The 16395-nt window shown below is 43.9% G+C and overlaps 1 protein-coding gene across 6 annotated transcripts in view; it reads right to left on the bottom strand.

Annotated features, from left to right (window-relative positions):
- The window catches only part of MCC (MCC regulator of WNT signaling pathway), a 462283-nt gene that overhangs the window by 110744 nt on the left and 335144 nt on the right, over positions 1 to 16395 (bottom strand). For all 6 annotated transcript variants that reach the window (XR_003792574.1, XM_029215919.1, XM_029215921.1 and 3 more), the window contains one exon: positions 258 to 371. Coding sequence is in view for 5 of the 6 variants with exons in the window: in XM_029215919.1 (XP_029071752.1) it covers positions 258 to 371 (114 nt within the window). In the remaining variant the exon portion in view is untranslated. The remainder of the gene's footprint in view (positions 1 to 257; positions 372 to 16395) is intronic.

The following is a 16395-nucleotide window of genomic DNA, read 5'->3' as shown; positions in this document are numbered from 1 at the left end:
TGTCTAGGGACATACAAACTCCAGCGATAAACCGTAAAGAAACAGAAAATATGACTATAAAAGCCATGTGGGGAGGAAAAGTGGGATTGGGATGGGACATAAGGAGGAACTTCTGGGATGACTGTCAGGTTCTAATTCTTGACCTGGACAGTGGTCATGAGGAGGTCTGCTCATCAAACCGTCATTTGTTTTGTGGAGATTTCTATATGTTTCATCTTAAAAAATAAAAGCAAAAAAAACCTTTCCAGACCCCTTACCTGTGCCTTGGCCAATTTCTTTTCCAGAAGGTCCCGTTCCCGCTCCGTTTGCTGCAGACGTTTATTAAGCTCCACTATATCTCCCTTGAGTGATGCCAGGGCTGCCAAGTGAAGCTGCAGTGACGGGAAGAAAGGAGCACAAGGTTAGACCCTTTGGCAGAAACTCATTTCCTTCCCTTCATTTCCTGTAATTAGTGTGATCGCATAAAAATAGGTATCATCTACAATGGGACACCTTGGGTGATATTAATCTCAGGGGACAATGGACAAATCAGGTGTGTCACAGGCAAGCTGGATTATCTGGTCACCCTCAATGTAACAGGGAGAACACTATTATGTGTGGGCAGTAGGACCTAATTTTGGATTGTCTAATAAAAACAGAGAGGAAAGCTGCTCATTCTAAGGGCTTTCTCCGAGTTACTCAGCAAGGATGAGATTAAGAGCTGGTGTGGACTGCCTGATTCTCAAGAAGCAAGGAAATCCCAGGACCAAATAAGCTTTTACCTTTGGGAAAATATGCGAGTTGAATGGGGCAATTCAATTTTTTTCAATTCAATCACCCATACTGCCGCATGTCCAGACGGACCAAAGGGCTGAGAATTAAGAAAAAAAAATGGGAGAGCTCATTGTTTCCGATGTTCTCCTCCTCAAGTTGATGCATTAATTTTCTTGCCAGCTCCTCCTTCCTCATTGTTCCCCAGACAGACTAGATTGACCAGATGATGCTTCTGTGCAAGCAGGCCTCTCAGAAACAGAACCGGAACTCTGATAAATTATGCTATGGTGAGAGAAACCAAGAATCCATCGCTATACCTTTCCCCAGCCAACTCTCTCAGGGGAAGCGGAGCAAGAAAGAACGTTCTTCAGCAGATTAACAAGCGTATCACGCACTTCCAGGATCTCAACCCGCTCAGCTTTCAGGTTCTGCACATGGAGCCTGGGATGCACACATGCCTACCACACATGTGCCCGCTGTGGCTTTGCAGGTGGATGGCTGCGACCATCCTTAATATCTGTTCAACCACGGCTCCTGAAGCAGCACCTTCCAGCCTTCCTTGCCCTCTGAGTCACTACTTCGCTGTCTTCACTGTCAATCCCAGGTGGAGCTCAGATCATCCCTGAGCTGAATTCCACATGACACTTGGGTGAGTGATGCCAATCAGAGCAAACCCTCCCTCTTTATAGGGTTTCTGTATAGCTTCTGCCAAAAGGATGTAAAGTAAGGAGTAAATAAATTTGATTTTTCAAGATGTACACAGTGCAGCGGCACACAACCCCACTTTGAAGATTTTAATTTCAGGTTTAGAAAGATGCTCTTTTCTGCAACCTGCCCCTCTACACTGCGTGGAGGCTGGGAGGCTTGGGGGAGGGTGAGTAGGCGAGAAGGAGACATAGGGCAGGGGCTAGGGTTTCAAAGCGGTTGTTTGTGAGACTATCACAGCAGTGACTGGGACTTCACTTAACTGCATCGGGGCTGCAAACCAACAGATCACCAGCCGATAAATCAGGAACGCTTGAAATTTAAAAAAGGAAATGTCAGGCAATCTGGTGGTATTTGCCTTCTCATGTAGGGCTAGGGCCGCTCAGAAAAGGTCACTTTGGGTTTCAGATACAGGGTTTCTGTGATGAATTCTCAGCACAAATACCACAGTGTTCCCATTGTATAATTTTTTGGAGGCAGTTTTGCTCCCAGCGTGGGGAGAGGGACACAAATTCACTCCCTTACATAGCTGGGTTGCCCCTTCTGCCTCTGAACTGTCAATCTGAGAACGTTCCTTTAGCAACAGACACTGTGGTCTGCTATGCTATTATGTCTGGTCTTGGGAGAAGACCCACCACCTGACCTCTGACGGGGAGGATGAAATACATGGAGAGCGGACATGTTCTTTAAGATATATAGGAGCAGAAACAAGGACCCCAACTATGACAGCCTAGACTTGCTTCCTCTCTCATGCATCTCCCATCCTACTTCTGGGGGCAAGGGCTGCCTGCAGGGGGTGGGGGAGAATTCAGGGGAAAAGAGGACAGAGGAGACTATATACTCCATACTGACCTCATGAACTGGGCCAGATGGGGAGACACACAGAGTGGTTATTTCCATCAGAGTACAGGGCAGAGGGGTCCAGGCTGGGTCACATCCTATGGACGACAGCCCTGGGCCAAGAGATGATAACACCAGCACTCCGGATTGCCAAAGGATCCATCAGATGTGCTTGTGGGGCAAGTCCCTTTTCATCCCTGGATGGAAGATGCCTATCTATCAAATATGAATTGATCAGTTTTTCTTTTTGTTTTTTACATTAATTAATTATATTTATTTTTGGCTGTGTTGGGTCTTCGTTGCTGCGCGCGGGCTTTCTCTAGTTGTGGCGAGTGGGGGCTACTCTTCGTTGCGGTGCGTGGGCTTCTCACTGTGGTGGCTTCTCTTGTTGTGGAGCTCGGGCTCTAGGCACGCAGGCTTCAGTCGTTGTGGCTCACGGGCTCAGTAGTTGTGGCTCGTGGGCTCTAGAGCACAGGCTCAGTAGTTGTGAATCACGGGCTTAGTTGCTCCACGGCATGTGGGATCTTCCCGGACCAGGGCTCAAACCCGTGTCCCCTGCATTGGCAGGCAGATTCTTAACCACTGCGCCACCAGGGAAGCCCCTCAGTTGTTCTTAACTTGAAGATTCCTTAAGAATCTCATGAATGTGTTGGGCCTTTCTCCTAGAGAAGAGTATAAACTTGGTGCCTATGCATTTGTTCCGCCTAATTAAGATGATGACACACCCCGGATTCCATGTATGAACTCCAAACTAAGAACCATCTAGACTAGACGCCAGCTCTGTGATGCCCCCAAGTTTTGCAGATGGTGTCAAGTGTCATAACCACAGATGTCTGAGTGGAGGAAAGGCCCTCGGCATGTGGCATCTCCCACTTCCACATCTGCGAGTGAGGAATGAAACCCAGAGATTGACCTGCTCACTCCAGGTCCCATGGAGAGCCTAGCACCAGAACCAAGGTCACCATGCCCCTTCCTCACTATGCAGTGTTGTATGTGACAGTGATTTTCAGGGGTTTTTTTCCTGTGGATGAAAACTTTACTTAAAATGTTTGCCTCTGATTATGAAAATAATGAGTATGTAACAGAAAAATAAACTGGAAAGTTGGCATTCTAACTTTTTGGTGGTGGCCTTTGGGTGGTTTCAAACTCTTCTGGGATACTTTCCTGTTTAATACTTTTTTTTTTTTAAAGAGACAGAGGCTTTTGTATTAAAAAAAAAAAAAGAGTTGTCACAGTGTTTTCTGCAGGTGAAGGCTGTAGCATAAAAACTGTAAACGGTTATTACCTGTCCCTGCTGCATCTTCTTTCCCTGTCCACCAGCAATTCTGATAGAAGGTAAAACTTTAAAAACCAGGTGCAGTATACACTTGTTCCTTAGTGTCACTGACAAGTACTCAGCAGAAGCTAACTACAAAGGTTGGGACGTGCAGTGTGGAAAGAAGTTTGCCCGCAAGTTGAAAGACGTGTTGCTGAGAATGTGTCTGACCGACCCCTCTCTCATTCCCACAACTGAGCACGGGATGAGTCCTGTTCTCACCGCAAGGAAGAGTGGACACTCCCTGCCAGCTTCAGCTCTGGAGCTCCCCTGTTCCACCTTGTCAATCACCCAGTACTCAAGAGCTGACTGGATCTCCTTCTTTTGGGGTTTCACCCCCCTCATTCTGGCAGACCTGGTGATATCCCTGCAATTTCAATAGCTAGGGAGTTTTCGAGCAATGCTACAAGTATTATGACAGAACCTGTGTAGACCTGTGTCAAGCCCAGCATTAAGAAAATAAGAGAATAGAGGTCTTTCCGGGTAATTTTTAAAAGGAGTGACAGTGGGTTTAAATCCTGGAAAGAAAAATTTACCACAGCAACCAGAACTGTCAACTATCTATAATAGAAAAATTATATTTGTATCATTTTTCAGGATCTCTTTACTTATATTCTGGCTTCTGAAATGTCCTCTACCTTGAGTCAGAGCTTCACACACATGAACCTCGAAGTACCATTAAAAGATGTTTCACTAACCAAAGAGAAAGAAAATATATGACGTTTGCAGACTGTGCTGGTCTCTTCCCAAACACACTTTTCGCTTCATGCTCAGAAACAAGACCTCGATTTTTCATTGGTCAGACTACTGTTCAGCTAAAATATCCCAGTTCCCAGCCTCCCTTGCAGCTGGAGCTAGGTGTAGCCATGTGACAAAGTTCTAGCCAAGGAGAGAGAAGCAAAAATATGTGGAAGTTCTGGGAAAATCTTTTTGAGGGAAGTCATGCTGTTTTTCTCTTCCTCCAGCCTTGCTTCTTGGTATATTAATGTGATGGATGGAGCTCCAGCAGCCATCTTGCTTCAGAAAGATGAGGTCCACACTGTAGGGAGTGGAAGGTGCCCGAATCCCTAACAACCTTGTAGAGCCACCCTACTAGCTTTGGACTGCCTGACTCCAGACTTCTGTAATAGAATAGCAAGAACAGACCTCCGCTGTATAGACCACTATTACGTTGTGATACTCTGGCAAATGAAGTTGATCTGAGCCTAATTTATAAAGAATCAGATAAACCTGGGTTCATGTCTCATTTATGATACTTGTTAGTGATTTGTCTTTGGACAGTTGATTTAACTGGGTTTTTTGTTTTTGTTTTTTGCCGTACGTGGGCCTCTCACTGTTGTGGCCCCTCCCGTTGCGGAGCACAGGCTCTGGACGCGTAGGCTCAGCGGCCATGGCTCATGGGCCCAGCCGCTCCGCGGCATGTGGGATCCTCCCAGACCGGAGCACGAACCCGCGTCCCCTGCATCGGCAGGAGGACTCTCAACCACTGCGCCACCAGGGAAGCCCTGGTTTTTTATAAATGGGTGTTTTTGCTGTCGTAAAGGCAAAATGAGATGGCCATCCATAAAATGACCAGCATAGTGTCTGAAACCAAGTAAGCATTCAACAATGTGCATTTCCTCTTTCCCAGCCAGGTTTTAAGTCAGCAAGTTTCAAGTCAACAACCTTCTCAGATGAAGCTTCACTATAGGTAGTGAGAGGTACATTCAGATGAGGAAGTAACACAGTCCTGTCTTGGAGCAGCACACTTCCTGGGGGTTAACAGCACAGGAATGAGAGGCCTTAAGCCTTGGGACTTCAGCAGAAGTCCCAAGGCTTAAGGAGCTGACTGTCAAGGCTCTTAATTCTCTGTGAAATTTTAACCCAAGGCCTCAGCAAGGTTGGGATGGGACCATGACGCTTCCTAATACAACTTTGGGTCTAGCACGTGAAGGATATAAATCCATGCATACCTTGTATTTCTGGAGATAAAAGATACTAATTCCCTAGGCTGTTCTGAGCCTGGCTTCACATTCATTTTACAGCGTGTATCCAAAGGAAAAGTAAACCACCTGGAAATCTGGCTTCAAGACAACTGTCAAAATGGTGGTTATTTTTGGATGAAACATTACTTGACTAATATTTCACAGTTCAGCTGGCTGTAAAGACAAGCTTGCGAAGCCTCTGAGAGATAAGGTGTCCAGCTGCTGGGAGCCCGGGTGAGGATCAAGCAGTGCCTTTGTGACGGTCTCTCCTGGTGGCTGCTCCTGGGCTTTGTGGATAGATGTGCTTCCTGTTACCGACTAGCCATGAGACAAAGGGCTTCACACTTCTTAGGATGCCCTTTTAAGCCAGCAGCCCAATGACTCTAATGAGCCCCCAGGAGCACCACTGTGTACTTATGGTTATAAGATGCTTCTTGCTACTACTGGCAATAAAAACAATGGAACAGATGCCGGTGCCTTCCTGATCACTTGGCACCCTCCTATGCATTATCCCACTGGGTCTCCATCACACCACACCTCCGTGGCCTACAGGGAGGCTATGATTCCCAGTGTGCTGAGGAACAAGTACTCTTCCCAAGGGCCACAGCTGTTGAAGGGGTCCAGAACCAGAATCGAGGCTGCCAAACTCTAGGCCCACCATTTTACTCATCTTTCTGGGACTTGGGTCTGCTGTCTTACAGCACTGCCTTCAAAGGGACCAAAGGCTTCCACAGCCACACCTGAAACAGAGGAATGAGTTCATCCCCAAGTCTCCATCCAGAGACCATGGAGTACTAATGGTGACATGGCTGAGCTAGGCTTTTCCGCTTTGTTGGCAGGTAAGCTCACTCAGAGGAAACTGTGCTTGTTCTCTCTCTCCCTGTACTTGGTCTGGCTACCTGAGATGCTCCTGTAGGCCATTCACTGCCAGGGTACCTCTATTTCCCTCCCACCAGTGATGACGGGAATGCCCATCCTGTCCTTCTAAGTGGGCCACTTGCCCTCCAGCTGCAAAGTACACAACATAGTTCTTGCTTATATTTGAGTGAGACAATGGGTACTGCCAACTGCTTCCACTTAGTGAACTGTTCTCTTCCTTAAAGGGGACGAAATAAGGGCAACTAACCTTTACTGAACACATATTCTTTTCTTTTTTAGAGACTTAAAAATATTTATTTAAAAATAACACTAATTAACCCACTATATGCTGAACACACACTCAGGCTCTGCACTAAGTGCTTTCTACACTTTACCTAATTCAATCAGCTACAGAGTCCTGCAGAAGAAAGGACACAACCCCGGCGCCAAGCTTTGGGAATATTCTAAGAATTCCAGGCAACTCGATAGTAGTAAATCATAAAATTAATAGTTACCATTTGCTGAATGTTTAACGGGTATCAGGCACTTGGGCTAAGCACATTTCATGCAGTACCTCATTTAACCCTCACCGCAATGCTATGAGACAGGTATTATCACCTCCTTCTGACCAATGAGGAATCAAGGCACAGAGGAGGGATAGGAAATCAGCCCAAGGGCAGGGAACTGATAAACAGTAGAAGACATATTAACACACACACACTCCATGCTCTAATCGTCTCTGCTATGTGCTTTGCTGGTACTTCCAACTCAACATGCCACTGCCCTCCTGGTTTGCAGGATACACATGTGTGCATGTGTGTGCATGTATGTGGATGGGTGGGAGGATGTGCACACTGGCAGAGGCAGGGACAGGGGGTGAAGCAGGGGGCAGTGGGAGATGGCAGGGCGAGCCCTCCAGTGACAATGATGAAGCTCGGGGCTGGCGGTGGCTCAGCTCAGTGTCAATTTGGAGACTCTCTTTAACTTTCTGTGCTTTTTCATCTTTTTGAGAAGGGTTTGTACCAGATGGCCCCACCCTGAGTTCTGTGCTTGGGGCTCTTCATACTTTATTTGCCCACTGGTCCCAGAATGGATTTGCTGAAGCTCACTTCCCAAGGAAGCTTCATTTATATACAGAACTGATCAGCAGCAATCTTCCCCTAGAAATTTAAAAAGCGCTCAGAATCACACATAACCTTACGGCTGGCGAGGGAATTCAAGAACATCTAGTTCAATTCCTTCGTTGTAAAGGCATTAAACAGACTCAGAAAAACAAGGCTCATCGGATTCAGATTTCCTCATTCCCTATCCAGAGGCTTCCTGCTCTCCCATATGGCAATCCAGGAGCTGCTGGGTAGTGAATAAATGTCTATATCCAGCCTCATCCTTTGAAATAGCAGGAGACATCTGTACACGAGAAAGCAGCCTCATTCAGCTTCCCCTGCAAGACTCCCCACACGCCGGGTGCTCTAATTCAGATACATAAAGAACAAAATCCCTGGCAAAGGGGGAACGTTCCTTGCCAGATGGACACAATCAGGCCTGTTCAGTGGCTTCCAGGACTGGAACATTCCTATTTACAGCTAGAATTCCAGCTAGGGGCACCTACTGTGCAATATTTCAAGAAAGGATGTTCACAGCCTTGAAACGTAAAAACTCATTAAACACCATCTACAAGATTGCCCCGCTGCAGGCTAATCACTTTTTGCTGACCTAGACCAACTCAGAAAACAGGAGCTTTTCGTCTTTCATTTTATCTGATGATTTCATTGGTCAGTGGTCCCTGAGTTACTTTTTAAACCTCCACTGAAGTTCAGTTGTCAAAAACAGCACTCTAGGGCTTCCCTGGTGGCGCAGTGGTTGAGAGTCCGCCTGCCGATGCAGGGGACACGGGTTCGTGCCCCAGTCCGGGAAGATCCCACATGCCGCGGAGCGGCTGGGCCCGTGAGCCATGCCGCTGAGCCTGCGTGTCTGGAGCCTGTGCTCCGCAATGGGAGAGGCCACAGCAGTGAGAGGCCCGCATACCGCAAAAAAAAAACAAAACAAAAAACACAGCACTCTAAATCCCCTTCAACATGGTAGCACTAAAATACCATCCAATAGACAAAATGATCCCGTCCAAGAGTGCTTGATGTAGGTGATGGTGCCAAATCACAAAGCAGGACCCAGGTACCAACTGTGAAAACAGCAACACCATCATCCCTAGCACTCACCTAAGGCAAATGGCTGGGAGACGGCTCTCAAGGAGGGGAGGTGTCCAAGACTGATCCTCCCAACTTTGAAGATAACCCTCAATCCCACTCCATCTTCAAAAATATGCTCCTCTAAAAAGAAGCCACACTGAATTTGTACATTGCCTTGGGTAGTATGGTCATTTTATCAGTATTAATTCTTCTAATCCAAGAACAATGTATATCCTTCCATCTGTTTGTGTAGTCTTCAATTTCTTTCATCATCCTATAGTTTTCAGAGTACAGGTCTTTTGTCTCCTTAGGTAGGTTTATTCCTAGGTATTTTATTCTCTTTGATGCGATGGTAAAAGGGATTGTTTCCTTAGTTTCTCTTTCTGATCATTCGTTGTTAGTGTATAAGAATGCAAGAGATTTCTGTGCATTAATTTTGTATCCTGCAACTGTACTGAATTCATTGATGAGCTCTAGTAGTTTTCTGGTGGCATCTTTAGGGTTTGCTATGTATAGTATCACATCACCTGCAAACAGTGACAGTTTTAATTCTTCCCTTACAGTTTGGATTCCTTTTCTTTATTTTTCTTCCCTGATTGTTATGGCTAGGACTTCCAAAACTATGTTGAATAAAAGTGGCAACAGTGAACATCCTTGTCTTGTTCCTGATCTTAGAGGAAATGCTTTCAGCTTAGCACCATTGAGTATGATGTTAGCTGTGGGTCTGTCATATATGGCCTTTATTATGTTGAGGTATGCTCCCTCTAAGCCCACTTTCTGAAGAGTTTTTATCATAAATGAATATTGAATTTTGTCCAAGGCTTTTTCTGCATCTACTGAGATCATCATATGATTTTTATTCTTCAATTTGTTAATGTGGTGTATCACATTGATTGATTTGCAGACATTGAAAAAAATCCTTGCATATGAACTAGAACAAATATTTTAAAAATTTGTCTGGAAACACAAAAGACCCCGAATAGCCAAAACAATCTTGAGAAAGAACAACAGAACTAAAGGAATCATATGCCCTAACTTTAGACTCTACTACAAAGCTACAGTAATCAAAATAGTATGGTGTACTGGCACAAAAAGAGACACACAGATCAAGGGAAGAGAGCAGAGAGCCCAGAAATAAACCCACGTACTTATGATCAATTAATTTATGACAAAGGAGGCAAGAATATACAATGGAGAAAAGACAGTCCTTTCAATAAGTGGTGCTAGGAAAACTGGATAGCTACATGTAAAAGAATGAAATTAGAAAATTCTCTAACACCATATACAAAAATAAACTCAAAATGGATTAAAGACCTAAATGTACAACTGGATACCACAAAACTCCTAGAGGAAGACATAGGCAGAACACTCTTTGACAAAAATCATAAGCAGTATTTTTTTGATCCCTCTCCTAAAACAAAGGAAATAAAAGCAAAAATAAACAAACAGGACCTAATTAAATTTAAAACCTTTTTCACAGCAAAGGAAACCACCGACAAAACAAAAAGACAACCTACTGAATGGGAGAAAACCTTTGCAAATGGTATGACCAATAAAGGGTTAATATCCAACATATATAAACAGCCCATGCAACTCAACATCAAAATACCAAACAACCCAATAAGAACTGAATAGACATTTTTCCAAAGAGAAATGCAGATGGCCAACAGGCACATGAAAACATACTCAACATCACTAATCACCAGGGAAATGCAAATCAAAACCATAATGAGATATCATCTCACACCTGTCAGAATGGCTATCATCAAAAAGAACACTAATGTTGGCAAGGATGTGGAGAAAAGGGAACCCTCGTACACTGTCGGTGGGAATGTAAATTGGTGCAGCCACTGTGAAAAACTGTATCAAGGTTTCTCAAAAAAGTAAAAATAGAACTACCAAAGGACACAGCATTTCCATTCCTGGGTATATATCTGAAAAAACCACAAACACTAATTCGAAATGATACATGCACTTCAATGCTCATAGCAGCATTATTTATACTTGCCAAGATATGGAAGCAACCTAAGTGTCCATAAATAGATGAAGAGGTAAAGAGGATGTGGTACATATATACAATGGAATGCTACTCAGCCATAAAAAAGAATGGAATTTTGTCATTTGCAGCAACATGGGTGGAGCTAGGGGGCATTATGCTAAGTGAAATAAGTCCAACAGAGAAAGACAAATACCATATGATATGACTTATACGTGGAACTCAAAAAATAAAACAAGCTAGTGAATATAACAAAAAAGCAGCAGACTCACAGATACAGAGAACAAACTAGTGGTTACCAGTGGGGAGAGGAAAGGGTGTAGGGGAAATATAGGGGTAGAGGATTAAGCGGTACAAACTATTAGGTATAAAATAAGCTACAAGGATATACTGTACAACACAGGGAATAAAGCCAATATTTTATAATAACTACAAATGGAGTATGACCTTTAAAAATTGTGAATCACTGTATTACACACCTATAACTTATATAATATTATGCATAACTATACTTCAATAAAAAATAAAAACGTCACATAATTTTTACTGGAAATGATATTAGCTAATATGTGGATGTGTGTTATGTGCTATTGCTATATTTAAAGCATGTAACATGCATGTACTTTCTTAATTATTCTTCATATAGCCTTTGGAATAGGTACTGTTGTTAACCCCAACTTAAAGAGGTAGGAATTGAGGCTTAGAGGTTCAGTAACTTGCCAAACTAGTAAGTGGCAGAGCTAGAATGAAAACCCTTGTCAGTCTAACCCCAGAGCCTGGTTCACAACCATGCCTCATGCTTTGCAACAGAATACCCTAGCACTGCTGAGATACTTTCATGAAATTATTGAGAAGATAAAGTCTCAGACAGAGAGTTCTTTTTATAAGAGGGGAAAAAGCACAACTGCAAAATTAGCATGAGGGAAAAGGTATTAATTCTTTAAAACTTCCAACATTTTGAGAAACACAAGACCATTAAGCTGATATCAGACCCAGGAAAGCAGAGAAAAATTAATCTCCGGATATGTCCATACCCGATCGATGAGGGAAAGTTAACAAGGGAAATATTGAAGTGTAGGTGAAAAAGCTCTAACTAAACAGTACATGGGAGGAAAGGTTATCTTAACTGATAAATCTTAAAAAATAAAAAATCTAAACAGAATATTATATATATATATATATATATATATATACACATACATACACACTTTAAAATTTACTATACAATAGTTGCTGGTAAAAACAAGTCACAGCATTTTCCACTAATAAATTCTTACTTTTTGTGGTGTTATTTTCAAGGGAGACCAAAATTACATGCAATACAAGGATATTTGGAAAGAAACACAAACAAAATAAAGACACAGCAATAACCTGTCAGCACCTGCTTAAATTTCAAGGTGGGTTGCATCCTAATGGCACATCATGAAGGAGATCGAGATGTAACAATTAAATCCTGCTAATCAGAAGACATGAATATTTCAGTGTGTACTAAATACTGATGTGATCCCTGAGGCAGAAAGTCCCACAGAGAATTATATGAACAGGACTAAAAGACTTCCTTGACAAGGTCTGCATTGTTCATAAATTTTATATTGATCCAATTTAGTAGGTATCAAATTCTCCTTTCTAAAGAAACCCAGTACCTTTAATGGTGAAACACTCCATAAACTCTGCAGATCAGGAAAAACCAAGGTACTTTAACAGCAATAGTTGAGTGCTTTGGAAGTTCCCTATTTTTTACTGGATTGAGGACAATGTTTTTTTCTTTGGGAAAACAAGTGAAGATTTAGATTTGAGTGTGTGTGTGTGTGTGTGTGTATACATATACATACTTATACACACATACATATATTAACACACACATATATACATACGGACTTTCTATGTATACAGAACTCAAGGCACATGATCTCAAGTCTTTTTATTTAAGCACAGGAGACAGCCTAGATGTTGACTATTGAGATATTCAGTACAATCATATTCAAATGTATTCCCAACATTTGAGAGAGATTTTCACATGCACTATTTCTTGTAAAGAAAATCCCTTTAAAATGCTTGATGCCATAAACAAGCTCGCATTTCAGGCAAGTCTCAGGCGGGCCCTGGCTTCTCCTTCCTCACCATGGGGCTGCTGACTGATGGGACATTTCACCACTCACTGCTGCATGTAATCCAAAGCACGAGGAAAGGGTAGAAGACACATTGCAAATCTGCTCAATGTTCTCTCCCATCAGGGGCCCTGCCGACTGCTTCAGAGAACAGTGTGCTTAGAGAGAAGAAAAGGTCTGAATCTTCTCTCCTTTCCAAATCACCTAACCCAGCCAATACTAGTCCCAACCAGGACTTGTTCCCTGAAAAGGAAGAAAATGAGAGAGGAAGAAGAGAGAAAGTGATGGGGAAAACATAGTTCAGTGGTTAAGGACATAGGCTTTATAACAAAACAAAAACAAATAAAAACCCCAGGCCTGAGTACTAGTTCAAGCTTGGTTAGGTTGTTAAAAATTTCCAAGCCTCACTTTAGTCACCCTGTAATGATAGCCAACCATACAGAACTGTAAAAATTAAACGAACATACTACAGGTAGCTCACTTGAACACAGTGCTTGCCTGGCAGAAAGTTAACCACAATGACTGCTGTCATCTGAATTATCATGATCATCATGCCAGGCCTTCGTGCTTGCTAAAAAGTATCAAGATAGGGGCTTCCCTGGTGGCGCAGTGGTTAAGAGTCCGCCTGCCGATGCAGGGGACGCGGGTGCGTGCCCCGGTCCGGGAAGATCCCACATGCCGCGGAGCGGCTGGGCCCGTGAGCCATGGCTGCTGAGCCTGCGCGTCCGGAGCCTGTGCTCCGCAACGGGAGAGGCAAAAAAACCCAAAACAAAACAAACAAACAAAAAAGTATCAAGATAACTTTGGGCCTTAAAGGCGTTGATGGGCTACTTTCCTATCTCCTTGTTTACACAAACCCTGATTAAACAATCAGAATGCCTCATCATTACCTTGAGGCCCAGCTCACATTAGTCAGAGTGACACTTTGCCTGCCTTTCAACATGTGCAATTGGATCAGCAGCTCTCTACATCCTGGCTGGGCCTGCAGGGAAGCAGGTAAACACATTTATCCTCAACAGCCTAGAAACTAGAGGAGCCTTACGCCCAGTCCATACTCCCCACCTCCTGGCTCCTCAGAGCACAAGGTAAGAGAGGGTCAGGAACCAAGTGGGACACATACAGTGACCCCAAAATGAACTTCCAGAAAAATGTATCTGAAGACAGAAGAGCTTAGTGTAAGCAAGGATATGCACAAAGACCTGTTCATGACAGTAAAAAAAAAAGAAAAAGGAAAATAGTGGTTGAATAAATTGCATGATATGCATAATATACCATGTTGCCAACAAAATAGAGAAATACATAATTAACGTGGTAATCATAACTTCCCATATGGATGCTGAGTCAATTCATTCCGGCTGCTTTCCACCTGTCCCCACCAACCACCTGGAACAAGTTTTCCTTCTCCCCTACTGCTCCTCTAGCCTTTCACTCCTCTTTATTTTTCATAACACTTATTACTCCCTAACAATATATCATACAAGTTTTGTGTTGAGTCATTCCCCCATGAGGCTATAAGTTCCAAGAAGGCAGATATGTCACAGAACTAAGGAAACAGCCAACGAACAAGATGAACTGTGCCTGGTACATGGGAGGACTTCAGACAGATTTGTTGAATGGATAAATTTAGAAAATTAGAAGATACAGATAAAAGAACTTACATTATCCTTACCCCTACCACCTAGAGATATCTGTCAAATATTTTTCTATGTGTAAATAGAAGTAGCTTATAAAATAAAGTAAAAATAACTTAGGTGAAACAATGTCTAATGTAGTACTGTCCTCCATACTTCAAACTCTCTGAATAATTCACTGTATCGTTAATATCCCCTCTAGGTCACCAAATGGCTACAACAGTTCTCCATCCCCCAGTGGTCCCTCCAGGATGTCAGTGTTTTGGTGTTTTTTTTTTTTTTTTTTTTTGATACATGGTACTTAGGACCAAGCACAATACTCCAGATGAATTCTGGCCAGCACACTTCTATGTGCCAGGGACCATGCCAATTGCCTTATATGGGTTTTCACTGAATTCTCACTCAACAAGATAGAAGTAATTGTTACTTCATTCTGCAGATCAGAAACGGAGGCACAGTAAGTTTCTCTAGTACTTAAAACCAGAACCTCTCCAGCTGACCTACCCTATTCATCAATACTGCATCTCATTTACCATGGGTATCCAGGGTCAAATGTTTTTGATCACATGATCTGTCGTGGCCCAGGGAGAGCATCTGAGGATCCAAGACTGCGGACTTGGATGGCGCTCAGCACCAGACAGTTTCTAGCAGTGCCGCACAAACTGGGAACAGCGCTGGCACCAGAAGGGAGTTGCAGTGAGATCCCCTGTACTTGCTCTGTCAGTGCCCAGCGCTGGAGGCAAGAAGCACGGTGCAGGTGAAGGGCAGGGAGAACTCTGTGGCCAGACAAACCCAGAAAGACCCCGTTCCTGTAAATGAGCCAATAACCCACCCAAGCAGGTGTGCCCCTCACCCATCTGCCAGTGCCGGCCTGGCCAGCGCCTGGGGAGTGTTTCCCAATCCCTTGCCAAATCACGAAGATGTCACAACTGCAGATGAAAGATGTGACGTGAGCAAGTGAGCCACAGACTAGAACAAAACACTGTGGTTTGGGTCCAGCTTGACAGCATTCCGGCTCCTTTCCTGTAAGGAGCTGCTTTGAGGGCGAAGGCACCCTACCCTCCCACTTGGCCTCTAGAAACCACAACACAATACGAATTCAAAAGGTACCTGACAGCTCAGCATTATTTTAATAAACAAAGCCTCCCTTTCTTCCCCCTCTACCTACAAAGAACACGTTTTATCACATGTGCCTTGACAACTTTCTCTCTTACAAATTGATTTATTCCTCTTTCCTGCTCCCTCCATTTCGCCAGGCAAACTCTGAAATGCTTAAGTACAGTGGAGGGTGTGGTAGAGCTCACTGCAGACGGGGAAGCCGAGGACAACGTGAGGTCTCCCGCATGGGTGTTCACCTCCACCCCGCCGCTGTCATGGGTCTGCTGTAACGCCCCTGGAAGAGAAGCAGGAGAAAGGATAAAGGGGAGGCCACACCGGATGGCTCATGAAACAAATTCCTTTGGGTGCAGATAGTATCGGTCGCTTCTGACTTTCTCTAAATGGAGGGAGCCCCCAGTGGGGAGACACTGTCTTTGGGCCTCTAGTGCACAGCCCCCAACAAACCCAAGCACAGTCTGACCTCACTGAAGGATGGCGGCAGAGACAGACACGCTGCTTGCTCAGGAAGGTGGGGAGCTTTGGGGCAACCAAACAGCACACACTCTCCTAAAAGGAAGATGTTCTCTCATCACACAGTTTGGATGTGGCACTGCTTCCTTCCCATCATCTAGGTTCATGTGCAAACTAAACTCTTCCTGTGCTTACAAGGGAGGAACTGCATATTTTCCCAAGCTCACGAAGTGCAACCTTAATCATTGGATCCAACACACCAGAGGAAAAGAGGTGACACCTAATCCTGGAGTTTCCTGCACTGTCTACACTCTCCCCAGCACCCCTCCCTCTTACCTCCTTAGAGACATGGCACTAGAATGCAAACAGGAAATTCCCTAAAGCTGCCCAATTTTGTTTCCTGTAAGCAGAAAGGCAATGTACAGAGAAAGTATTAAAAATTCCTAGGCTGTTTAAGGATTAAACATTTCTAA

Source organism: Monodon monoceros, unplaced genomic scaffold (assembly GCF_005190385.1).
Source record: "Monodon monoceros isolate NGI ecotype Baffin Bay Population unplaced genomic scaffold, NGI_Narwhal_1 Super_Scaffold_12, whole genome shotgun sequence".
Taxonomy (NCBI): domain Eukaryota; kingdom Metazoa; phylum Chordata; class Mammalia; order Artiodactyla; family Monodontidae; genus Monodon; species Monodon monoceros.
This window is presented reverse-complemented; position numbering and strand designations above follow the sequence as displayed.